This window comes from Empidonax traillii, unplaced genomic scaffold (genome assembly GCF_003031625.1).
Source record: "Empidonax traillii isolate 1590-97213 ecotype Southwest subspecies unplaced genomic scaffold, ASM303162v1 scaffold470:size469199, whole genome shotgun sequence".
In the NCBI taxonomy this organism is placed as follows: Eukaryota; Metazoa; Chordata; class Aves; order Passeriformes; family Tyrannidae; genus Empidonax; species Empidonax traillii.
This window is the reverse complement of record NW_020955663.1, coordinates 328100-355599: the sequence shown is the minus strand read 5'-3', so window position 1 is coordinate 355599 and position 27500 is coordinate 328100. Positions and strand designations below refer to the sequence as shown.

Genomic DNA, 27500 nt, shown 5'->3' with positions numbered 1-27500 from the left:
GACGCTGGATGCACAATTAGGAGCGTTCAGCCCAAAATGCCTGCCACTAACTTGCTACATCATCTTGAGCATGTCGTTTCATGCTTCTGCATCCCCGTCTCCCATCTGTAAAATGGAGTTAATATTTACCACACGGTGGAACCATAAGAATTGCAGTCAATGACTGCAAGGGGCTTTGGAGATGTGGAGTAAGACACAAGTGAGTGTCAGTGGCTGAGGGAACACCGAGGAGCCAGGGGGCTGCACGAGTCTCTCCACGCAGCTCTGCCAACAGGGCTCGTGCTTAACCAGCAGCACACGCTGCAGCTCCGCACGGCACCTCCTCGACTCACAGATGAAAATTACCTCAACCCCACGGTGACTGCTATCACTGCCCTGCTAGGCTGAAACTATTAACAACACCCAGTTTGCATTCTAATTTAAAATGTGCACAGGTCTCCAGGTGTAAGGTAAAACCGCCCCCTGTCCCCTCCATAACCAGCCCGTGCAAGGTTCAGGTATCTCCTGACTGAAAACTTGGAAAGAAATGAGAGGAAGAGGAGTTCAGCGTTACTGTCAGTGTGTGTTCAGCAACTACAGAGGAAAGACAGACTCGCAGTACTTCACACAAAGTCTCCATCTCATCCACCAGCACTCAGGTCAGACACCCAGCAAAGCCCAGCACCACATGGCTGTCTCTGGACGGGCAGTTGGACAAGAGAGCACACAAGCCTTGGGAACAGCATCAGAGTGGGAGAAAAACTGAAAAGTCAAGGGAGAAAATGCCATAAAATAGTAACTTCTACAGTTTACAAATTCCAATTGAACATTTGAATGGTCTGGGTGGTTTAAGGGGGGAAAAAAAAAAAAAAAGGAGGGTATTTGAACTCTGGGGCTCTATTTCCAGTACAACCACTGAGCTGCTGTAAAACTCAGTTTACCTATTTGACAGGCTTAGTTAATTAATGTTTGTAAAGTGCTTTGAGATCCCTGGATGATAGTGCTATATAGGTATAAAGTATTATTATACTAGAAAGTAAAACGTCCCATAAAATAGATATTGCCCTAAATTCTGGTAAAAGTTAGTGCAATAATGTAAAAAGCTGGTTATGTGCCTACATTAAACCCAGATTTAAAAGCATTAGCACATCACCAATGTGCTCCTGTTTGGCATGTGTTTTATGCCCAATACCCTACTCTGGCACATTAACAATCTGTGTATTCATTTATCAGCAGTACATTTTGAATTGTATATTTATGGCACAGTGCACTTTTCATAGCTGAAAATTAATGAACATGCCTCTCTCGTAACAAACAAGCACCTGTGCTGCATAGTTAGTAATCGGAAACAGATTTATTTTTATTAGTGTATATGTGGGCAAAATTTTTATTTTTTTTAACTATGGTATGCTAAAAGCTTGATTATAAGAACATATTCTGCCAAAGGAGATCTTTGTTTTATAAACTTCTCCTTATAATTTCTGCCTGTAATATTTTCTTTTCAGATTTAGTGATAATGCCTTCATATAGAATGTAATCATTTGTTTGCAGAGCATACTTGTCTTGACAAATCAAGTTCTGAGCTGTTGCCGACCACTACTATAACAAAATGAAAATCCACAAGTAATGAGGAACATAGAACTGAATATTTAACTATTTCAGCTAAGGAGCACTTCCCAAATATCTTTTCATATCAGTCAGAGCCTCAGTCAAAACCTGCACTGCCTGCATCAGTTTGGACAAATCATTCCCAGAGATGAACCCTTCCTATTTCCTAATTCACCATTTTTTTATTATTATATAAGTACAGAGTTTATCCCAGGAATCAAGGAAAGATTCAAAACAACAAAACCTATATACTTATTAAAACATGCTCCTGGCTCTTAGTTTAATCTTCATTTAAGTTCCTACTTGCTGCAACTCTAAGAGGTCCAGAATTCCAGCACAACAGAAAAAGTACAGTCATTCTATGAAGTCTGCAGTATCTTACTCATTTATTGCTGAGTATAAACTTCTCCTGGCACTGGATTCATGTGTCTGTGGCCTTGTTCTTCCCTCCATGGCTCCTTCATAGTCTGTGGCCTGAAGAGGCTTTTTGGGGCTTAGAAATAGGAACAGAAAGAACAAAGACAATTTTTCATCCCCCCAGCTATAACTGAACTGGACCTGTGTACAACTCAGCACAAGACACTTCAGCTTATGATAATGCCTGTAATATTACAGTCAAATAAAAACCTTGTCATTGATAATGGTGGCAAAAGGGGTAGCTTATTCATTTGTACTTCACAGACTATCTGGGTGGAAAACAACCCCAAACTACGAAGATAATCAAATATTTCCTGAGGTGTTAATTTGGGAGCCTCCATTTCATTTTAGTAGACCACAACTTCAAATCCGGACTTGAATATAGACTCTTTCATTGAGCTCTTTAATCAAATTCATTTGTAAATTAAGCTACAAACAACCTGTCAAAGCCCATTAAGACACCTGAACAAAACTCTCCTGGAGTATGCACTGTACACCACCATGCAGTATAGCACATCAAGCCTCAGATCTGCACTGCTCTTCTCTGTAGCATTCTGCAGGACTGTTGGATGCAAACACCCCATTTCCATGGCCTACATCAAACAATTTCCTGTTTGTTACTGAGATGGAAATATGAGCACAAGAATGCCAAAACATCTAGTAAAAAACAATTCCACTGCATTCATCCAGCTAATTGCCACCTTGATAATTTTCATCATATATCCCCTTATGAGTTTTATACTTCCTACAACCTTAGGAACATACCCTGAATGGGGGGAGGAAATCAGCATTATTTCATGTCATCTATCTCACTCCACAAAAACACCTACTTCCAACAAAGAAGTATTTCTCAGTATTTCAAATATAAACCAACCTATTAAGGAAAAAACTATGTATTTAAGTAGTACTTAAGTTGCAACAAAAACTTTGTTGAAATACAAGTCATAGCTGACGCTGAAACCCTGCAGCCCTGACCTCCATCAACAAGCCTGAGATTAATTGCCAAATCAGTTCTCTCTCTTTCCTGGCTGTTGGGAGTTTGACTTCTTGCAGCACCAGGCACAGCTTGTTTGCAGCCTGGGCCACCAGACACAGAAAACCCTTCTAGTACTTCAAAATCACTCTCTCATTTCCACCAGCTCCTCATTTCAAAGCTGTCCAAGCTCAGAAACTCAGCCCATTTCTCAGCATGGTACCAGAATGGGAAGGGAACAAATTTTTCCATCTCTTAACACTGAGAACAGGGTGGTGCTTTTCATGGCCCAGTCACAGCCCAGTGTGTTGTTTGAGCTGCATTTTTGCTTAGAGCTCAGCGAAACCAGGATTTGGTTTTGGGAAACTTATGTGCTTCATGAGTTGTGAAAGAGTCCCTGGGTTAAACACAGTGGGGTTTTCAGAACACAGAAGCTGGGAATGGAAGTAGCATGTGGAAATTTTGGACTCTTTGGGGAAACATGTACAAGGCATGCCTCACTAATAACTCACTATGAACAAAGGCAAAATGTTCCTCTGTGTCAGTAATGATATCTTCTCAGTTTGGCCTTTTAATGCTGATGTCAATAGAAACCTCATCCAATTTTAAAGGTAGAATATGTTTCAGTAATTTTTACTGCAATTCTCTACTATATTTTACAGCAATAATGCTGTTACAGCTATGATGAACTAAGGACATAAACACAGCAGAATTTGCAAGAAGTAACAGCTTATATTAAAACTTAACTAATACCTGAAAAAGCAGAAATGTTTTTGAGGTACAAATTCTTTTTCAGGAGCACAGCAAGCAACAAACCTCAAGCTCAATTACTGAAGCTAAACTCAAAACAATTATTTCCAGCCTACACTTATCTCATATTTAATAGCATTGTTTGGTTTAAGATTTTTTTTTCTTTTTAAGAAACAAATTCAATATTTATTTTTAGGGAAAAAATAACGTTAGGGAAATAAATTATTTGTTTACTTTTCAAGATATCCATTATAGCAAACAGGGAAACATGGAACTCAATGTACCTGGGAAGTAATTCTGCCATGGCCAGCACTGTGCTACTGTGGTGAAGGACAGACCTGTAAACCAACACAAGTCTGTCCTGCACTTTACAAATGTTGTGATAAAAGGCAAGTTTATTATAAAGGTCAATGTCAGAGGCTAATAATTTTTTTTGTGGGAATTTAACCATGATGCCACTGATGACTCAACCCCTGACAGTAATCTTTTAAAAACTCCTAACCATACATTTCTAAAGAAATATGGGTTTGTGTGACACACCTTTCAGTGCTGGAGGATACACTTAGTAGCTGAAGAAAATGGACAATTTGATAAGTACAGATAATACCATGTTTATTTTAGTGGTATTTCTGGGCTTTTGGATAGTTGGGTGCAAAGATATTTTTGATCAAATCTTCTAATTCATAATTAAACAAAGTTCCCTTAATTTTAAAGGAGAGTACATTAGAAATGTTTTAGGTCAGTAAAATTAAAAAAGCTTAACTCTCCTTATCCAAAGGCCAAAAGGAATCCTGAAAGGTTTGCATACTCGAGTCTTCTGATGACTATCCATGAAGAAGAAAAAAAAAACTGTACAAAACTTCTATTATTCCCAGTATGAATTTACTGTTAATTGAAGTTTTGATAACTAGTGATAAAGTGGGAACTAATTCATCTGCTAGAAACTCAGAGAATACTACTTGGATGCATTTTGAAATGGAAATCACCAACTATCCTGTTTAAATCTTAAAAACCAGAGGGGTGGGGCTCAGCTCAGCTTCCCTGAGCTCAGCACACCACAAACCACGGCATTGTCACCGTTTAGCTTTTGTGCACAAATGTTACCCCCAGATCTCAATGCATTCAACAAAGAAAGCCCGTCTGTATTTCAGAACAGCAAAAACTATAAAGACTACATAAATAGAACATTACTTACCCGGGCTTACAGAAAAGTTTGTGGAAAAAAGAAGCTCATTTTATTTTATTCCCAATCCTATCCTAGCCCCGTGACATCAACAACAACCTTGAAGTAAAGTAAGCCTAAATATTTAAAGCTATAAGTTCAATTCATTTCAGCACATATGACCTGACAGACTAAAGGACAAACATCACAGGTAGAAGCTATCACACAAATCAATACTTCTGTGTCACTCCATATATAGATTCTTATAAGAAATGCACATTGCAAGACACTTGCAAAGTTACAATGAATGAAATATTTATAATTGCAGAGTGGACTTGACAAAAGTGAACATCTTATTCTAATATTAAAAATACAATCCTTGTTCACAGGCTGTTGTGCAGGTACAAACTGATGGGCCTGTCTATGACCTTGTTTTCTAAGCTTTCCATTGCCTTGCTTTTATCAAGTACCTCTTTGTTCTCAAAAACTTCTCACGGAACCTTTATTGCAGCAATTCCCAGTGGTGGGAAGTTCCATCCATTGGCAGTAGTCTTCTGCATTGTTCAATAAGAGCCCCACAAAACACTGCTGTTGCACCTCAGAACAGGAAAAGACATTTCCAACTATTTCACTGACAGAAGATGGAGAGCTTCTGAGTCTATCTTCAGATAAATTTCACTAAGAGCTTAATGTTTTCATATAAATTTAAACACTTCTATCTTAATAGAATGCAAAGTCCAACAGAGGTTGCAGCAGGTATGTTTACACAGGTACCTCTTCACCTCTCACAGGGGCAGAAAGCAACAATTATTTAAAAGGATGTGAAACAACAGAGAGTTAGAAAACAGAGTAAGAAAAATGGTACCAAATTGAAACTGCATGGACAATTTAGGCTTAAAGAATGTAATTACACAAACTAAATTATGGAAAATTCTCCTTCTGAGAAAAGCAGGGCATGGTCTTTAGTCTGACAAGTGGCCAAACATGTTTCTTAGCCTGCTCAAAAAAACTGCTGTAGCACCTGAGTCTCATAGTACTGGAGAAATCCAGAGAGAACTGGAATCCAGTCTGTAAATCACAGCACACCTGAGCACAGTTCCCAGCACTGACACCATATAAGATGGTGCCCTTTGTTTCTTTTATCAAGAGTCAAGACATTTGTTTTAGATCCAACAGTGAGATAAGCTTGTAACTTTAGGCAGGATGGTTAAAAGCAAGTGATTTTTCAGAAGAGCTCACTACCTGGCAGCTACTGCTTTTTCAACTGAAAATAAGATTCATAGTTCCTTTGATTTCAGCTGCTCATCTGTACAATGAATCTAATAAGATATATACATATAGTGGGAAATATATTATAAATATACAGTTAATAAGGTTAGTACTACTCATCTGTTGAGTAGTACTCTCCACTAAAATTCTTGAACCTCCCTTTCCTATTTAAATAATGAGATAACCCCCTGGATTTTGTAGGGTAACACTACTACATCTTGAAGTTATACATCATCCAGATGCCTCGATGAATTAAGTTCAGTGTCCCTGGTACCAGGCGCTCATAGTACACACACTGATGTTATCATCTGCCAGTCAGCCTTACTCGATGTGATCTCTCACACTGCCCTGGGAACCCCTCACCCATTTGCTGGATCCCCATCTCCTCCTGGGCCTCCCGAGCCGGCCTGAGAGAGAAAGTGCTGCAGCCCCTACTCTGCAGGGCATGACCCTGCTGCCCAGTGCAAGGACGTCAGTCCTGGGAAATGAGAAGGCTGAAGGCAGCAGAAGCTTCTCTTTCCAGTTATTTTTGTCAGAGAAACTACACCTGAAATGCCTGAGAGCATAATCTGCTCTCAGAGTAAGGAGCAGGAGCACTCAGGAGAAGTTAAGGAAATTTTCTGTCCACCTTGTCTCCCCAAAAATCTGCCTGATTTCATCTTTGAGTGAACTGGAGCCAGCTCACCAGCTCTGTTTCTTCCTCTCAAAAATAGTAGCTTTGGGTACTCAGAACTCTCAAATATAAAGCTGGGTGCTATTGAAGTGTTTATTTTTCAACAACTGTATTGCACAAAAAGATTCCGAACTTGGTTTTCTCCCATCTGTAAGTCTAATGCTGCTGTTCCTGTACAAGCAAAGCCCTCCATTCAAAATCAGTCATGTTCTCTACTTTTTATGTTTTATTATGATCAAAATGCATATTTATACCATTACATAAAACTCATAGAATATGTAAAAGGACATAACCACAACTGCAGTAAAAAATGGACCAGAAAGGACTTTCAATGATTTAAACTAGCAAGTGGTTTAGCTTTTTTTTTTTTTTTTTTCAGAAAAGAGGTCTCACAATGAGTTTTCTTTGTCCCTTAAATGAGACAATTTCAATGTAGTAGTTTGCTGTGCTCTCAGTTTGTGTGTAAACGATGTAACAAAGCATACAATTATTTTTTCTCATGGATTGTAGTGGAAAGCCTGAATGAAATTTTCTTAAATTTGATGCTTACCTCTTTCCCCAAAAGGTTATTTCTCTTTAAAGTTAAAAAACCCCAACACAAACCAAACCAAAACAATAAAATAAAAATAAATAGAAAAATTTTTAAAAAGGAGCTATATTCCTGGTAACAAAGGTTTTAGCATCCACTAAAATGTCAGCTAAAGTTGCCAAATAAATACTTACATGGTGCTGATGATTGTTTGTTTAGGAAAAGGAGATTTAGCTGCTCACATGTTCATTAGCACACACAGAGAAATGGATGAAAAATTCTTTTGGTGCTTAAAACTGATGCCATGGCCGCTGCTTACAAGTATTTCTAATACACAGTGGGTAAAAAGTGAATAATGACCAGATTACGATATTAAAGGAAAGCAACGATTGAACTTTTTTTTTCCTTTTTTTTTTTTTTTTTTTAAATGAAGCAGCCAACAAAAAATGTCCCTTCTTTTTTTTTTTTTTTTCCTGGTTACTCCATAAACTCAAAATGCTTGAAGCAGATTGCCTGGTATTTTAACAAATATGGTGAATTCTGAGTGTGCCTGTGCTTTTACATATTTGAGTTTTGCAATGATTCAGGCATTATTGCTCTGTAATAGGTGTGGCTGCCTTTGAAATGTAAGCTCACAGCTTCTGTAGTCAGTGAACCATTGCTGATAGGGCTGACTAGTCAGAAGCAAAACTGGCTAGTTATGAAACTACTATAGTATATTCTTTATCTCATACACATTTAAAGGATTTACCTATCTATCCCACTGCAGACCTACTCATTGAGTAGGAGCCAACAGCATATGATTGTGTTAATTAATCTGCTATTGTGAGTAAAGGAACAGCTGCAGTGGTCTCGTGGATACGTTGTCAAAGGAAAACAATGTAATGTTAAGCTTCTGACTGCATATTCTGTTACAAAGGAGGTTTACGAGAAGTTAAATTCATAAATCACAGATCATTTTTATAATAATAATAAATATCATCTGACCTTTAAAGGAAAGGTTTTAGCATTCTTAATTTCAGTTTGAAATATGTTCTGAAATACGATACTTAAGCTTTAACCCAATTCTTTGTTTTGAAAACAAACATTCCCCAGAAATGATAGGAAATGGTAGTAGCTATAGAAATGACCTCTGACTGTACTAGATACATGCCATTGTAGTTTTAACAAAGATCAGAGCCCAAAATATCAAGTTAAAAGAAAAAATTGTTGGCTTCCATCCAATACCTCTTCTAATAAAAACACAATTTCCAATATTATACAGAAATGCAGAATGAAAGGAACATTCATTACAGGGAAAACACTTACTATTTACATAGGATTTTATCTTTTTTTTTTTTATATATATATGGAAAAGGGTACAAAAAAGACTTTTTCCTAAGTAAAATAACATAATCACTTTTGTGATTCAAATCTACCCCCTACCAAATCCTTTTGGACAGTATATACATCAATCCTTTCATAAACACCCAAGTGGTGACTGACCCAAAAGAGAGAACAAACAGAATTTTTTTTATGGCTGGCACTTAGAATATAACCGTAGAAAATTATGTTAGAAATTCAAGTAGGAAAAGTTTCACAATTCAAAGATGCCTTGATTAAATAGGAACCTTGTGCTATGGCCAGCATGATTTTATGAAAACACCTTGAGAGCCTTTTAATTCAGAAGTGAATTGCTTTTTGAATGAACAGAGGAACATCTGATACAGTCCTTATTTTAAATAACAGGGACCAGATTCTCAGTGGGTACAATCAGCAAATCTCCACTGCCATTTATATGCTTATGCTACTTTACACCAGCACAAGTGCTGGTCCAAAAAGTACTATCTGTCAAGCAAACATGTCAAATTATAGAATTCTTGTTTTGTTTATTTCCTTTGACAGTTGTACTTGGCTTTATTGGCATATATGCTTTTGATTAAATCAGCCGCTATTTTATTTTTCTTAATCACTTATGTCTGTCATCCTTTTGTTTTCTCCTTACTTTAAAAGAAATCTGTTAAATTTGTGAAAACTAAGACCTAATCCAGACCTCTGGTACATTGGAATGATTGATGATTTCAGAGGAACTATGCCAGTTTAAGTCTCTACAACGTCCTGGCACCAAAAGAGACATTTCACTTCAACTGGAGTGGAACATATAAGAAAGTCTGAAGTAGCTTTACTTACAATTTTAAATGTGATTTAAAACAAAGAAGAAGAAAGGAACATAATTTAGATATGAATCACTAGTGTACAACTTGATAACCCAGCAGTGACTGTATGGCACCAACCACAGATTTCAATCCAACAGCAGCCTCCAAGGGAAGAGAATATTGCCAGAAATTAGGACCCCAGTGTTTTAAACCCAGGAAAGCGATATCTTCCAAATTAAAGGGTTGTTCAGAATAAGAATCATTTTGTGGCTCACAAAATGCAGTATGACCTATGGATACCCAAATAAATTAATAACTCTAATAATACCAGTGGATATTCTTCTTCTTCAAAGTAAACTCTGGTATTTGTACACACTGTATCCCCCCCAGAAATAGTATATGAGTTCTTGAGAACTGTCATCTGTATTTGGGCTTGTACACACTATTATTTAACAGATCTGACTATGCTTTATTAAAATATAACCATGTACCTACTTTCTGAAATACAGATACACTACTCACCTCAACTGTGTAGAATTGCCAGTTGCTTGCATAAGGTCATTAAAACAACACCATGTAACTTCAATCAGACTCTGTGAATCCTTGAGCATCAACAGTAACTGGGTTGATGACTTCAGTGAGGTTGATTGGGTTGGCCTTTCATTACTATGTAGTATTATGTTTCCTTTTCCAAGTTAAAATTGTCAAATAGAACAATTTACCGGACTTTTAAAAACCTGATTAAAACAGTGCTGTGGTATAACACTTAGTTTGATGTTACCCACTATTTTCATCTGGCAAAATATGTCATAATTTTTGGGAAAAGTATATTTATATTTAAATAGGAAATTACAGCTTTTATTACCAGTACAGTTCCTTTCAGGCTAAGAAGAGAAGAATGCATGGCGAGAAGCAAATTTCTTAAATTTCCATAATGGATATCTAAAAAGTTCCCAGAAAATAACTGAAATTAAAAGGTACATTGGAATAAATATTAAATTCAGTCAAGCTTATGACTGGAAGGCCACCCATGCAGCCTCAGCATCAGATATAATGACATTTTCTACTGATGTTCTCTTTCCTCAGAGATTAAATGAATCTATTCTGCCAATTAACAACTGATTTTTATCTCTGAACCAGTTTCTCCTGGATGTTAACACAAGTTCATTAAATTGATGTGTGTTCCTCTACAATCAGTAGGTAGTGAACCTCTAGGTGGGAGAGTATTTTATGGTCCCTTGGATAGCCAGAAAAGCGAGTAAACTGGAGGTGACATTAGGTAATAGCACTTCAACTAACCATTTGGTCGTTAACAATTGTTAAAGGCCTCTCCAAAACACAGAATATCTTAAATGGAAATAAATTTAACACCAACTAATAAGAGAGACATCTACCCTTTAATTAATGGAAATGTGAAGGGTGTTCTAGCAATCTGAAGATTGCTCATGGTTATGTATCAGTCAACATATCAAATTAAAACTATTCTAGGAGATTCCATCAGTTGTCAAGTTGAACAGCTAGTACTGCTTTAGCCATCCAGCTCAGCAGCCACCACTTATTAAAGCTGCCTAGTTAAAAACTCACACTAATTTCTATTGTAATTGCATCTATTTCAATGTACTGGACAATTGCCATTGTGTGACAGAAAAAAAAAAATGGTCTCAGCAAGTTCAAGAAGAATGATGCAGATATAGAGTTATCAACCTACTTGATAGCAGATACAATAATACTTTTACTTTGAACCTACTCATGACGAATACTGGCTGCAGAAAGATCTGCAATTTTCTAAAAAAAGAACGACAGAATCCAACTACAGAAACTCAATATAGGCTTGCATATAAATCACTAGACTGAAACTCAGGAGATGCTCCACTGGCTCTTCCACTGGAATACTGAATGACCTCAGGCCAATTCTTTTGCATTTCTTGCCTAAGTTTTGCAAAATATTGATTAGAATTAGCAATATTTTTACCTCTGCTCCATCGTTTTGAGATTTATCAATTTAAAAAAAGTACTGTAAAAGTTAGCTGTTTATGTATTAGATATGTAGAAACTGACCAAATGGTCCTGGTTAAATATTGTTTATTTTAAGAATAGCTGAAATAATGTTTTACTATAAACAGATCTGTCCATCCTGGAATCAAACATGGATCTTTACAGAAAACATCAAAAGAGAATGCAAAATAGACTCCAGAAACAAAGGAGCAGATAGCACCCTGTGACAAGAAGTGAGCACCATCTACAAAGAAACACACATGCACAGAAATCTTTAAAGCTTTTGAGTCCATGCTTTTGAGTCCATACTATGCAGACAGTCAAACAGACTTTAACAAGACATTGTCTTCCAAAACCAGAGACAGCAAAGTACTTGACACACTGTTAGTACCATAAATGCATCCATTTTTAATGGCTGACTTCATACAGGTATTCTGACATTTGAGCAATTAACTAAATTTGGCAAGACTTGTTGAACTTTACTGTACTTATTGTACATAGCCCTTACTCATAAACCCTAAGACCAGATCACATCATTAGTTAATACTTCTCCAAGAGTAATTACCAGGAAAAAACTTCCTGCCTAAAGGCCCTCTCAGCAACAGGACATCTGATCAACTTCATGTGGCTTTTGCCAGTACACCAGGGGCAAAAATATATTTAAAATAAAATCAGAAAGAGTTGTGGATCAACACAGCAGGAGATGCAACATTTACACAGACAGCAATATCTAGTATAAGCAGTACACAGAAATAGAGAGATAAGCAATGATAATGTGCTATAAAATGAAAGTAAGAACAAAGATCTTCACAAATATCATCTTTCCAAAGCTCACCTCAAACCAAGTAAGACTGTAGGAACTGCTAATACCATAAAGAATATTCCACCTAAAGATTGAGGGTTAGAGCCTGCTTACATGTGGTGGAAGACAGCCATCATCACCTCAGAGTTGGCTGGTAGGTATAAGAATGCACTGGCTTAATGGCACGTGGAAACTGCACTGCATCTTGGCAACAAAGTCTTCAAACTCAATGGCTTTCAATCTGAAACCTCCCCTCAGTACTAAAGTAAATAAATAAGCAAAACAAACAAGTAAGAGAGAAAAGTACCAATGGTTTAGGCTATTCACCCCTCATCCCAAATGAAGATGACAGCTGTGGACTACCAGCAGGATCATGAAAGGACCAGGATAACCTATCCACAACTCACTGACACACCACATCCTAGCCCTAGAACAAAACATCTGACTGGGATATTAGGAAGTCGTAGTCACTATGCAGAGTCAACTGGAAACAGATACCAAACAGATTTCTTCAGTCATTGGAAGCTTTGGCTGATTGCCGAATATCTCATAATGCTAAAAGTAAATAGCAAAAGAACTAAGAAAATCTTCTAAGGGAAAGTTAAAAACCCTCCCAGATTTGAAACTGGGCACATGGAAGACAGGAGAAACATAAATAGTTCTTCCTTCTGAGACTGCTAGCAATGAATGACAGAAAGACAGACACCAGGCAGAATGCAGTTTCATTCTTGACAGTACAGAATTAAAATCCCCCAATGTTTTTAACAGTTTTCAGTTAACTCTGGCAATGGAAGTCGTCAGTGAAACTGCATTAAATGTGTAGTGCATGATCAAAGACTGTCAGCATTTCAGAAGGAAACAGATTAGGGGGTTAATGCTGACCAAAGCCTGAACTCTGTAAACCCTAGAAACCTCCCTTAACCAGGTAAACTCTTGTTAACCCTGGTTAAGGGCTTATGAGACAAGGTCAATACAGATGAGACCAAGGTTTGAGCTATTCAGTATCTGAGGCCCAAAAGAAAAGGCTCTGAAGACTTGTTTGAAAGCTAAACGATATGGAGGAATACTTTTTTAATCCAATTGTCTAAACCAGTAGTTTGAGACTGCTATTGGCACAGATGCCCAAAAGATCTCCAAAACCTTCAAGAAGAGTTGTGAGGCAGAAGAAACCCTTTTCATGAGGTGTTAGGGCAAGAGAAACAAAAGCTGCTGGCTTGTCTGCCTTCTGACTTCCTTGAGACAATTCTACCAGCAGCTTTTACAACTAAAGCCGATTTTTGGTAGACATCAGATGTTTCTGACAGGAGTGACAGTGGAGGGGACTCAAGTGGGAGCAATCTGCAGTACAGCATGCTTAGAACTGCTTGTCTCCTCCTCTCCAGACTAGCAGATTGTTATAAAGCAACTGTAGCCCTCAGTATCCTTAAATGCAAATGCATTCTAGAGAAGAATGAGAGAGGTGGCACATCAGAGCTGAGTCTTCAAGGGCTGAGCTTCTCAGGCTGTGATTTTGGGCAGATAGCAGTGAAGCAACCACAATGCACATACGTGTCTCCTGAACATGGCATGTACTGTAAGTGGGACACATCAGATCAATGATTTGGTAGCTTTCCATCCAGTTGGAGGTGACTATACTGCACTGTCATTTTGGCTGTCTGTTTTCCTCTTGTAGCTTAGGTTTAGAGTTACTGTATTCCAGACACACCAAAATACGTAAGGGCAATCCCCCAATTATATCCATTTACAGGGAAGACCCTTCCAAAAGGTTGTTGCCCACCACTCCAGGTAGCATAACAAAACTCAGAAATGTCAGAAATCCTGGGTATCTGCTCCTACAAAGCACCGATGTTGAGCTGGACTTCCACAGCCAAGACTTCCACTGTTCTATGATGCAGCCAGTATCACAGGAAAAGCAAGTATTTTCCACACATAAAAAACCCCCAAGGTATGGTATTTTACATTATTCACTTACCTCATTGTTTTTGAATATTTTCCCCATTGCATTATTAACTCCTGTAATAATACCATTTTATTTAGGGTATTTATTTATTTATTTTATTATATTCTCATCATATGCATTAGAACACTCATCCTCTAGAACTATTATTCATGGGAAAATAAGAAATAAGGGGTAAAAAAGCTTCCCTATTTTTTCTAGCTCTTTAGTCCCTTGCTTAGTCATTAAGGGAAAAAACTAACTATATCAAAATTAACAAAGCTGTCATCTTGGGTTAGAAGCCAAGAGAGGCAGATTTTGCCAAGGGGGCATGCACAGATCTAGAACCTGCAGATACATAACCATACACTTTAGATCACTAGTGAAAATACGGTATTGAAATATAGTATGGTTCTTTCCATTCTATATCTATTACTACAGAATAGTCCTTCAGTGTATGGCGTTGTCCCCTGAAAAAAAAGCATTTACAAGATGCTCCCAACTCACATCATTTTATCAGAAAATGTATATATTCTAAATATTTTTAATATATTTATACAGCAAAATAATTCTTAATGAACTGTGGAGGAAAAAAGATCCAAAAGGAATTTTTAAGTGAATAAATTACAACAATGTTACTTAAGATTAATTTTTTTTTTTAATATTGGTAAGTAGAGGAAGGAATACGCCTATTCTTAATTTCATTTGGTACCATGATAAAGTGGAAGCACTGGAGAGTAGTAATCGCAAGAGTAATTTTAACTGCACACTATAATATGCTGGAAGTGACTTACAATGGCATCATTATGCAAAGTCTATTATATTTGTCAAAGCCTTTTAAGTAACAGCAATGGAAACAGTGAGAAGAATTGCAAGATGGGCCATCAGATGAAGAAGGAATTTTATTCTATGGAAAAATCTTTTTTTTTTTTTTAAATCCTCTCATGATAGTTTTAATTTTAGTGCTTCTATAAGGAAACAAACAATTGTACTGATTATATGGGTCAAGGCTTATTTTTTAAGAGATAACACCTCACCATATGAAATTACAAATCTGTAAGACAGTGCAGAACCACTCAAGCAGCTATTCTTAGAAAACAAGTTTCTTATCTGATCAAACATTTCTTGGTACCTTATGAAGTGCAAGTCAAAGGACATTAAGAATCACAGAAGAGAGACTGTTTAAAATACAGGAGCCCTAACCACTCATCTGGATTATACTACCCAGAATCATTACCCAAATGGAAAAAGCATGTCTATTTTTTAAGTAACATTAGTACACAGTGATTTTTTATGGCATCAACCAGAAAAAACTATTCTGGCTTAGCAATCACAATACTTTCTATCCCAGCTTAATATCTCTGCAAACCAGTACCCCAAAACAGCTTCATCCAAAACACTTATCCAACTAATCAGAACTTATACAAAATAATGTCTTAAATGGATGGTATGTTACTGTGTCTAGATTATCAGTGTTAAATGTAAACAAATACACAGAACATAAATACTGTGATCAATTAAGCAGCAAATCAGAAATTAAAGAGTTCTTTGAGATCTATGTTTTAAACACACTTGGAAGAACTGGGTATCATTCTTTCTGGAAACTGTTTTTAAGTCTATTACTGGGAGACAAAATTAATCATATCCTTAAATCCTTTGGAAATAGAATAGGTTTCAGAGTTAAAAAAAGCACTGTAGTGGTATTGTGAGAAGTAACATTAATAGGGTTACAATCCCTCTCAGTTTTTAAAGCCATGCTCCCAACGCTACATACACAGGTGTGCTCCTACCTTTTACATTTTAGAAAGACACTGAGTCTACCAAACAGTGTGTTTGAAGTCAATATGTCCATAACTGAAGAAGCTCCAGTCATATGCACACACGAAATGGCAAAAAAAGCTTTAAAGATTGGACTTGCTAAATTTTAAAAGTCACGCCAATTTTTAAAGCTTGACTTTAAACACCTATTAGTCCTTCACTTCTCCTCTAACATTCACCTGCCCTCAAAAAGGTGGAGGGGATTTTAAGACAAAAATCTTTTTTCCCCTTATTTAACTCTATGTTTCTTGTTCAATTTAAAAACAAGAGCAAAATTAAACTTTTTCTTCATGAAAAAACTACTGACTATATGCACTAAAAACATCAACAGGTACTATAAAGACATCTTCTAGATTTCATAGCCCAGTTGTCTAATCCAGAATACTAATTTGTATAATGTCTAGTATAAGCAAAGTGAAAGTGCACTGTAGAAATCTGAAATGCAATCTTGATAGTTCTTAATTTACCTTTTAGGACCCAAATCAGGGGCTGAGATCTGCACTCCGTGCTCTCTTTTGGGTATAGCAGACTCAAGTCATGGAAACTTCACTGAGACAAAATAAACTATTTCTATACATAATATAAATTAATGTGAATTAAATATATCTGATCTTCTTTTCCCTCATATCTAGTACTCCTGGAAAGCTATGTCAAAATTTGCATCCAAGATGCTGACCAATAATGTACGTTTTAACTTACTGTGGCAAATAAAACTTAGTGCCATATGGCTGATTAGAGATATTCTCTCTCTTTTTCTTCTCCTCTAAACAGCTGGGTGAGTAACAACAAGCAAAAGACAGTCAGCAGCTGCACACTGTTATCATTACTTTGATACTGCTTGAAGGAATCTAAGCCTTCCACAGGTATGCACCTGAGATTAGAGGCAAAGAATTTTCCTCTCTAAATATGAGAGGAAGCAGCTATGGGAGTTATAATTATGTTTTACAGGTGTCATCAGAACAATGCTTCCAAATTTTACCCAGAACAAACATACTATTTTTCTATTTTGTGATCGAATTTTTCAAAGACCTTCAGGGAAAAGATATTATTGTACAAAGGCAACAACAGTGAGTAAATAAGTATAAAGGCAAACACTTCTATTGCAGACTTCCCAACTTTATCTATTTCACCCATGCAACTTTAGTAGTTATCCAACAGGATCTGCAAACAGAGCATTAACTGTTCAAGCCCTGTGTTTGATTACTGTGTACCAGGGATTCCCAAGCTGGAATTCCGCTGCACCCCCACAGCTGGCAGAGCCCTTGTTGGTAATCAGAGGAGAATTAATGAGCCACGTGACTCTGGCTCCTCATAAGTCAAAAGGTATTTGGAAAGGATAATGGCTGTAGGAACTTCACCTAATATTACTTTCTGTGCAACCAGTTTTTAGTGGCCACACATCTGGAAGAGTATCAGCTGCAGCTGGAGCTAAGTGGGAATAGGGAACTTGAAACAAACAGGTGGGACATGCTGTATAAGCGAGGAAGACTATGGACACCCCTCTGGGCCACACAGCACAGCCTCACTTCTACCATGCCATCTGAAGGGGAGTGTAATTCACAGCTCTGAGGGGTAATGCATTTTAAATCTTTCACTGCTGTTTTATTATAAGTAAAAAAAACCCCACAAACTGCCATGATCATAAAGACGTTTATGAGACAACTGCAGCCACATTACCCCCTCTCCCTGAGGAAAGTGACCCCACACTTTTTTCAGTTTTCACCTACAGGGTTTGGGATTTGGAGCTGATCAGGAGAATTTTGTTGGCATCTTTGGCTGTTGGTTCTTCCTTCCACATTAAATAAGTGCACGGGAGGAATATTTCCCAGAACAGTACAATTAAGAGAAAAATACACTATCTGTAAGAAAAGCTAGTTTTTTGGGGAGTATTTTTGCATGGTATGTTTACACCTACAAAGACTTGAAGCTAATTCTCCTCCAGTCATCATACTAAAACTCACACTAGAGCTACATACCCAGTCATAATATTAAGAATTTTGAAAGTTCATAATAAACGATGTGTGAAACCGCACAAATCCAAGTAATACTTGCACAAATTTCACAAGGAACTATATTTTGATCTCTTCTCATGTAACTCATGAATAGGAAAAATAAAATCCATTGGGTATATAAGGTTTCCAACTAATCAGGGAATGACAATTACAGCACTAACTGTGCTCTTTGTGGATATCGAAGGTCTTTTTCTATGCACACACATACATTTTCAGGACAGAAACCACCCTTTTATTGTTGGAAAGCACCTAGAAATCTCTGGACACTACTCTACCAGCAGCTGTGTTATTTTTCTTTAAGTTTAAATTATTGCACATGGCTATCGTTGCTAGGTAGGACTTGGCTTCCAGCATTGTAATACTGATGGCTGAAGTCTGGGCTGGACTATGAAACAAGCAAAAATTCAGAGGTGAAAATTACCTCTGTGGGGGTGGTTTGCATTTGTTAATGCCTTTTTAAAATTATCTTGGATATCTGCTTGAGCAAGGTATTGCCAGTCTCTGCTCTCCAGGCATCCTAGCACTTGTGCTCTTGTTGCTTTCAAGTTCAGTGTCACCAAGATACTTTCAGGCAACAGATCATCTAATGAAGAACAATATGATGTCAGTGTGTAATGACTTCTTGAGAAAAAGAGTGATGTTATTCAGCAATACAAAGAGACAGTCTCACTTTCTTCCCAGATAAACAACTTGGTAATGAAAGATTGTTTAGAGGTAAAGAACAAGTGAAGGAAATTTAAAGGGGCATAGCAGCTTGTGTGTTAAAAAACCCAAACACCCACATTTTAAATATTAATAACAGGCAGAGCCACTGATTCCATTTCTATTGACAGGAAATTAAAAAATAAACACATAAAAATTCAGATGAGGATTTAAAAAAACATTATCCAGTGGCAGACACCGAAGAAGAGAGTATTTTTCAAAACACAACATTTACAGAAAATTTACAAAATTATCACTGCACATCTGATGTAACTGATTAAAACATAGTAGATGGCACTGGTATACCCTGCAGAACTAGAAGTTTTAAACTACAAATGCTACAAGAGTGTACCTTGATATCTACACAGTTCTCACCAGTTAAGCAGTATCAGGAAGGCTTGAAGTATACCTGCCTTACATTTCTTCCTATAATCTAAGTCCACTACACTGCCAAAATGTGCTAAACATATGTACTGTAAATGCATATCAGGTCCAAATCCCTAAAAATCTGTGTGTGTTTTCAGTTCACTAATGCCACCAGCACTCCTCGTGTAGTAAAAACATGGTCATTACAGGAAGATGCCATGAGCAATTTTTAAATAGAAACCGTTTACATTTATCAGAATCTTATTGCTAGTCTTGTTGGTTTTTTGTTTGTTTGTTTGGGTTTTTTTTAATAGTGCTAAATAGTCACTTGGGAAAGCCTGTTATATACAAGCAGTGCACACACAAGCTTAATTCTTGAGCAACTTCAGACAGGAGTGTAAAATGCAAGCTGGAGTCCAAACGCAAGGAGGTAGAGCTCTAGTAAATCTGATGCAAAGCTTAATCTGTCTTTTGTCTGTACAGTCTGTGGGATATTTGAAAGGGAAGCAAATACACCAGCAAACACTGCATATTACTTGTCTCAAGGGAAGTTCTGAATTTCTGTTCACCAGCCCAGACACAGATAATCAAAGGGAAGACCTTATAAACCAAAATCTTCAGGGCAGGTCATGTATTTGTCCATCTCTCTCCTTACCTATAGGTTGCACTCCAGCTTATCAGCAGGCTATGCTATAAAAGAGTCTAAGAAAATAGTAGATGCAACATTTATGCCAGCCAAAACTATGTCTAATGCTAGTTCTGTGCACGCTCTGTTTCAGTATGCAATGGAGTAGAGGGACAGCTTTTGTGGTTTCCTATCACTCGGAAGCACAGTGCCTCTTTCCTGGTGCACAATCTAGCAAGTTTTTAGAGAAGTGACATTGGTGTTGTTGGCACTGTCACAGGTCGACAAACCCGGTCAGCTCAGTGCTAACTGCCTACTGAGCTCGATCGCTGGTGTGAGACGGGGTCGCACTGACAAAATATCAACCACGAACCTGGAAGACTCTTGTTCACACTCTTGCCCTTCTAATTTATACTTCTAAAGATAATATTAACTGGTATTAGAACAGGGAAATGACTCTATTCTTACTTCACAACTGTTTGTAGTAACCAGTTAAGAATACAGTAACAGAAAATGAAAGAATAAAATAACTATAAAGCTAGACAGCAAAGTAAAATGTATAAAATAAACACCTACACAATAACTGGTTGGTTAAGAAAAACCTGAGCTGGGCCTCTTTTTTATCTTGCACCTGGCTTGAGTAAGACCTCAGAGGTCTCATGGCCTGATGTTGTTTCTGTGAGGCACGGGAGAACACCAAACCTCTGCACCAGCCAATAGCCACACTCCCTTCACTGTGAAAAACAACACTTGTTATAAATCTGTTTCGTTAAGGAGATAAGGATGTGCACAAAGAGCCTCTGGTGAAGGTCAGAGAGCCTTTACTTCTGCCTCAGTACGTGGAGGAGGAGGGCCAAAGTGTTTATTCTACCTCTTTTCTCAATTATAAATTCTCACTGAGTAACAGAGACTCTCATTAAGCTCCATTAACATATTAACTTTCACAACCCTTGGGATTCAAAAGAAGGAGAACATGGGACATACAATGCACGTATGACCAAAGTCACCAAACCCCATCCATAACATGAGATTGTTCATCCCCTTGGAACAGACCAAAACTTACAGTATAAAACGGGAGCTTCAGGACAGAACAGGCCGGAAGAAAAAAAAACCTTTGGAGGAGGAAAACACCTCTGGAAGGGGAAAACACCTCTGGAATGGGAAAACACCTCTGCCTGCTTGGGATCTGTCAACAGACTGTCTCTCTCTCCTGAAGAGACGCCTTTAGGTGAGTTTTGTGCCTCCAACTGTGTTGGAGTATACCCGGGAATATTCATTTTATAGAGAGACATATATAGTGCTATTAGAATCTATCTCACTGTACTTTCTGCTGCAACACACATCAACACTCTGTAGCCACTGCATTTACCACCAGCAATCCTGAACCTCTTTTCCTGTTGCTTCAATAAACTTTCAGTACACATTCATTAATCTGGATCTTGCAAAGTCCTTACTGAACAAGATCAGAGATATATTCCTGGATTGGTAACTGCACTGCTTGTGCATCTGTGCTCATGCAAGTTCTTCTTTTGAACTCAACCAGCCCTATAGTGATTATTGACTATAATCAGAAATTAAGCCCAGCCACACCCAGCCCCTCTGATCTCTGAGGACCAGCTGGAATCCAAGGGGGTTTGTTTTCTGCTGAATACCCATACCCTTAATGCATCAACACTCCTCCTTCCACAGAATAAATGCCAACTGATGTTCATATTATCCTTAGAGAAAGAGTCCACCTGCCCCACAATTTTTTTTGGATGTAGGAGCCAGATTAGAAGGATACCTATTTTCTGGTAGTATTCTAAAAGTAAAAAGCATTATACCTTCAAGGTACAGTTACAACCTATTTCCTTTATCTGCAGCATGATTCCACATGTGCAACTGAGAACCAGTTTTATGCATTTGATTAAATATACTGAAAGATATGACTAAAGAAGCCACTTTCTCTACTAAATATTAGGAAATTATATAAACAAATCGGCTCAAATGTGGTTTTCTTTGTTTCATTTTCATTCAAGGATTTACAGAATTATTTTAAATTGATCTGATGACTCTCATATTGTTTCTATTATACTACCTACTCATCAGTGACTGTTACTGAATAGAACCCAGTGTCTGAAATGGTCACTATTAAAGAGTCTACTCTACTTAATGTTTTAAAAACTGACCTTTGGTATATTTATTCTCAATACAGTAATCTTAATTTTCCAGTTTGGTTTGTCTCCTATGGTCTTTTCTGGAACACAGCAACAATAAAAACAGTTTTGAAACACTACTTCCTCTTCTTGCCAAAATTTACTCTACAGTTTAAGAAAGTCCTGCTACTTAAAGTCTGGTATTTTCTTTGGCTATGGAATCTTCTGAAATTCTGACTAGAGCTGTGAAAAACCCCACGATGAATAAGCACAGTAGTGCAGTGTGTTGAGGATTTACCCTCAGAAAACTTCCCATGTTTTCTAGGCTCACTAGCCTCATCAAGCTAAATTCAAGTCAGCAGTGCTGCTCAAATACATGTCAGGAAGTAAAAAAAAACAAACAAACAAACACAAAAATGTTTAATCAATCAGAATTCTTTCAACAGAAGGACTGGGAGCTTAATGTCAGTCAAGGCCAGAAAATAGCTAAAAGCCCAGTAAAACAACACTGGATCACACACTCACCTACCTTTTAATTGTGGTACCTGAACATACAGCTGGACATCCTTCTTCCACTGTAAGAAATTATACTTTGTAAACACCGTAAACTGCACATTTTATACTGTGAAAAGTTTTAGTTCTGGCCAAATCTGGCTGATAAAAGATCATGTCATATAATTTGGGGGGAAAAATAATATAGTGCCCTACAGTGCCCTACACACTCTGATTCTCCATTGCTTTGCACAGTGGTTTGTATTTTTGCAAAACACACGTAAACTAGCACAAAGGGCTACTATTCTGATGTGTCTATTTCCCCCTGTTAGGGGAACAGGTTAAAAGCAGAAGACCGGAGAGAAGGACTGTAAATCGCCCAAGTGACCTTGCAGCTGGGAATAACCCTTGATAAACCAGTGTGAACAGCAACTAGCGATCCTCTGGTCTGGACCAAGTTTAACGGAGCCTCCGTCTCTGCTCACGTGCCTCTGCCTGGGTGTTGCTTCAGGGATCCCCCGCTTAGTGAGGTAACAGAAATAAATTTACTCTTTGTGTTCTAGCCAGAGTTTGTGTCTGTCCCGGCTGCCTGCCTGTGCCTGCTTACACACCTGAAGCAGATCCAGGAGCAACCATGCCATGGCTAGCCAAAAAGTCAAAAAAGCCGAAAAAGCCAAAAAAGCTGAAAAAGTCAGGGCCTGGGGACGCTGTGGTGGTGAACCCCCACATTCCAGGATGGCCCAGTACTGAGCGCTGGACCCCCGTGGCCACTTTCCTGGCTACAATGGCCACCCCAGAGACATGGCCCGAGATAGATGACGGGGTGGTGGTGAACCCCCACAGAGTCGAGGTTGCCATGCGTGGGTTGCCGTGGAAAGCGGCATCAAAGTCTTCCCGCAAACTAGCAGGGAGACTGGGATGGCTGCTGGCTACTGGTCTCAGGGCTCTAGACCGGGAAGTCATAGCACTGCAGAGTAAAGTGAGCGAGCTGGAATTACTCACCTACGCCAGAGCTCGTGACTGTGAAGCCATTGCCCTGCAGAGCAAGGTGAGGGAGCTGGAATTGGTTACCTACGCTAGAGCTCTGGAACGTGAAGTGACAGCCTTGCTGAGTAAAGTGAGAGAGCTGGAAAAGGAAGTTGTGACTTTACAGGCTGCAAAGGTGATCGCTCATGAAGTCACTACCACTCAAGCAGAGCAGTGCTATGAGCAGCAGTGCACCATACAGCAGCTGGTGTCACCTAGGCATAAATATGTGGAAAATAAGGTTTTGATCTCCCAAGTTTGTGCTCCAACTATGAAATCTGCACAGGATCCCAAGGAATGGGATGGAAATATCTGGAGTGAGTACTCAGACTTTGAGATTGAGATTTAGCCAGATTTAGCAGATAGGGGTGTGGTATAGATCACACATACTCCAAAAGAGTTTCAATTATACACTCCCAGACAAGGAAATCCTTTTGAATTAGAAGTAATAATTCTAGATGATATAGTCTTGTGGGGATTGAGGCAGATGACTGGACCAAAAGATAAAAATAGTCTGTAGAATTTTGGTCCAAGGCATTCCAAGGCACTGCTATACATTATACCCCAATGGGAAAATTAATTCAAGATGTAGCTTGGACACTGCAAGAAACTGAAAGAAATACAAGCCAAGACAGTGTGACTGTACACCTTCAGTACAAAACACAGGACCAAAAATCCTTCAGATGGTGTCTCTCCCAAAATATTAGCCACAGGGGAAATGGAATTTTACACCAATGGATTCTGCAAACTATTAATTTAGATATGACCATTCATATAATAACCCCTGACAATACAGTATGGTTCTGTACTCTGTCTTATCCCCTTTATTCTCTATCCTCTGTTAATATCATATTCTCAAGCTCTTGTATTTCATGTGTCTTTGATGATTTCCTGTGCCTTATCTAGGGGGGATGCACTGGAACTATGTTATTGGTGTCACAAACCAAACATCCAAACAAAGGTCAATCTGAAAAAGTGCAAGCCACACCTCTCCAATCTGTGTGGGCAATTACCCCATCTCAAGTTATCAAGCCTGGAGCAATATTAGCTGAAGGAGCTGGAGCAACAGCATATGTGTTACTGGACAGAGATAAAACTCCTCTTTTCCTCCCTTACCACAGGCTGGCTTGTTGTGCTTTCTTTGTAGGCTTGTACCATGAGAGTGTATCTTAGATCTATTTCTGCAAAATCAATATGTAAATACTTGTGTGTGGTTGTTTTTTACTGTAACTAATGTCTTATTATTCTTTCTGAGAAGTGACTATAGATGAGCTGGCATGTGCCCTTGGGCAAGGTTTAACGGGACATCCAAGGCACCTGCTGCCTAAATTTGGGAGGAACTGCTGTACACCTTACAACAATCACTGATGAGCTACATCGCCCTTCAACATCATAAATTCTGTTCTGAGTTTGAAGGCATGTGCTGCTTTGACCTGGCTGCAGAACCAGTTGGCATGGAGGATATCGTTCAACATCTTCAGGATTACATCTAATCACACAACCAATCGGTGGTCCTGGCTAACTGGGTGATTTACTTCCCTGGCAAGAGGGGTGGGACACTTAAAGCATTATATGCTTATACGTTTATTCCTTTTCCCATATGCTTCAAGTGCCTCTGCAAATCTCCTATCCCACATTTCCAGCCCCAGCAGTTGTGGTCTCTTGAGCAAGGGGGTGGAAAGTTGGGAGGAACAGGTTAAAAAGCGGAAGACTGGCGAGGAGGACTGTAAGTGGCTCAAGTGACCTTGCAGCTGGGAATAACTCTGTGTGAACAGCAAGCCAGCGATCCTCTGGCATGGACTGGGTTTAACAGTGCCTGCATCTCCACTAATGCACTTCTGCCCGGGTGTTGCTTTGGGGATCCCCCAGTCAGTGAGGTAATGGAAATAAATTTACTCTTTGTAAATAAATTTACTCTTCTAGTCCTGAGTTTGTGGTCGTCTTGGTTGCCTGCCCGTGTCAACTCACACACCCACCCCCTGTGCAGAGGTGTCAGTGATGACACACTGTGCATGGGAGTAGAAAATGAGGCCCCACATTCTCTGAAGATACATTACCACAGGCTCCTGGGATAGGATAAGCAAGGACACTAAAACCACTGAGGAAAAGAACAATAATGTTTTTCATTGATAATGCTATACATGTTCTTAGTAATGAGTCTCTCTCTCAACTCACTCTAAGTAAAGCAATTGGCATGTTCTTTAGATAGAGCAACAGTACAAATACAGCTGTGTATATCTGACACACAAGCGTTTGATTTTGGACTTGCTGAATGTTCAGATAGTTGATGAGATCACTTCAGTGTTGCTGCATATAAAAAGCAAGGTATCTGTAGCATGCCTAATTCTGATACTTATCACTCTCCTCAACAAACTGGGAACCTGCACCAGGGTCACTCCTGTGCACCTTTTCTTGCCCTAAGATACATTTGAAAAAAATTGCTATTCACCACAGGGGAGCTGGGAGGAGAATGTCTGGGAATTGATGGGCATCAATTGTACCCACAGCTGCGAGTTCTTCAGTTTCTGGCTGCTGCAAACGTACTTTCAGGTCTTTTCACAGTTCTTTCAGTGCAAAAGAAATGGAGACTATTCCTTGGTGTTATTTCAGCAGTTTCACTGGCTACAATTTCTCTCCCCATGTTCAGACAGCTACTGAACCTGTCACCCATATAAAGACAGAGTAGAACACAAAAGATAGTGCAATTCTACCATCAGACACTCTCTTAAATATAGACAAAGTTGCTGTGTCAAGATTTAATATAAAAGCTAGTGTATATGATGTTTTGGTAGACAGGTATAGTATTTTCCTACCTTTCCTATGTCTGGATTTCACAAATATGATTGTGCTATAGCATTGCCCAAGTCATGTGTCCTTGTCCTTTCAGTGTCAATGAAAGTGACTTTGACTTTCATTGCAAAGTATCAGTATGTTCAATGACAAGACTTAAAAGAAACTGCCAAAGAGAAGGTAACAGAAAGTGTTCTGCATTTGTCCACTACTACTGCTTGTCTTTTCAGTAACATTCACTTTCATTCCTTATTCCTCTTTCAAAGAAAGTTCATTATAATTATACAATAGTGGTCACCACCAAAAAGTCAGCATTTACACATAGGGACTAAATAGTGGCATCTAAGAAACCACGATATTATTTTCACACAGAGTAGGAAATAACTGTGGCGACCCTGATACCATTGAGTGGTAAATGTGGTTCCATGTTGCCTTAACGTTCTTCCCTGTACTGGCACCATAACTGTTTTAAGAAACAAAAAAACAATTATAGAATTATAGAATACTTGATAAACTCCTCCCCTTCAGAACTCAGTGCCTACTTTTTTCAGTGACAGAATAACAAGGAATATATTAATCATAACAGATATCTACTTGATTAAAGATATATGCAGACATAAAACCCACATATCTAGTTCCATAAGATTAAAATAAAGGCTCTGGAATATAAAAGAGAACAGTAACTGTCAACTTCCACTTCTGTAATTTTTCCTCTTTACATATATGGCATCCTTATACGCCCACCCTTTTCCAGTTACTAATCAAAATCAAAGATGTTCTGTTCTTTCCTTGAATTCTCTACAAATTATGAAAAATGGCTGTTTGCTTTTCTTTTGTTCAGAGAAATCTTTGAATCACCTTTTGGTCTCAGTCAGATCATACTTGGTATTCCATAAATCTCCCAGGAAAGTGTGAAGTATTTAAGATGGATGCTTAAGACATTTCAGAAAGCCTCTTTGGATTTGCTTCTGTCGCTCTCTGAATAGTTTTGTTAGATCATTAAAAGGGAAAAATATGCAGTTTTTGATAAATAGACTACTCCCCTACCTCAGTGTTAGATAAGATGTGAGTAGACCAGTTTTTAATTATGTTAGCCTATGATATATGTGGTAAGGCATTCCTAAAAATGTAATGAAGAGGTCATCTAAAATGAGACACAAGGAAAACACAGCTAGAACTCAGGACAGAAATGAGCAGGAGGCACAGCTGACAGAAGTACAACTGTTTAAATCCCACTTACAGCCATTCTTATAAAACACATTCAAAAATAAACAGCGGTAACTCTACTGCACATTTTGTACATTTT

At 38.3% G+C, this 27500-nt stretch overlaps 2 protein-coding genes across 4 annotated transcripts in view; one reads left to right on the top strand and one right to left on the bottom strand.

Annotated features, from left to right (window-relative positions):
• ZNF536 (zinc finger protein 536) overlaps window positions 1–27500 on the bottom strand; it is a 232114-nt gene that overhangs the window by 37340 nt on the left and 167274 nt on the right. The gene's annotated exons all lie outside the window — the stretch shown is intronic.
• LOC114063502 lies at window positions 18581–25746 on the top strand. 2 transcript variants are annotated; one of them, XM_027895810.1, is made up of 3 exons: window positions 18581–18592; window positions 20673–20979; window positions 22711–25745. In XM_027895810.1, exon 3 carries the CDS (start codon window positions 23013–23015, stop codon window positions 23751–23753), a length of 741 nt encoding a protein of 246 aa, XP_027751611.1. In that variant the 5' UTR covers window positions 18581–18592; window positions 20673–20979; window positions 22711–23012; the 3' UTR covers window positions 23754–25745. The 2 variants fall into 2 exon arrangements, with proteins under 2 accessions (XP_027751611.1, XP_027751613.1); XM_027895812.1 differs by lacking the exon at window positions 20673–20979 and having other exon boundaries at window positions 18587–18592; window positions 23043–25746.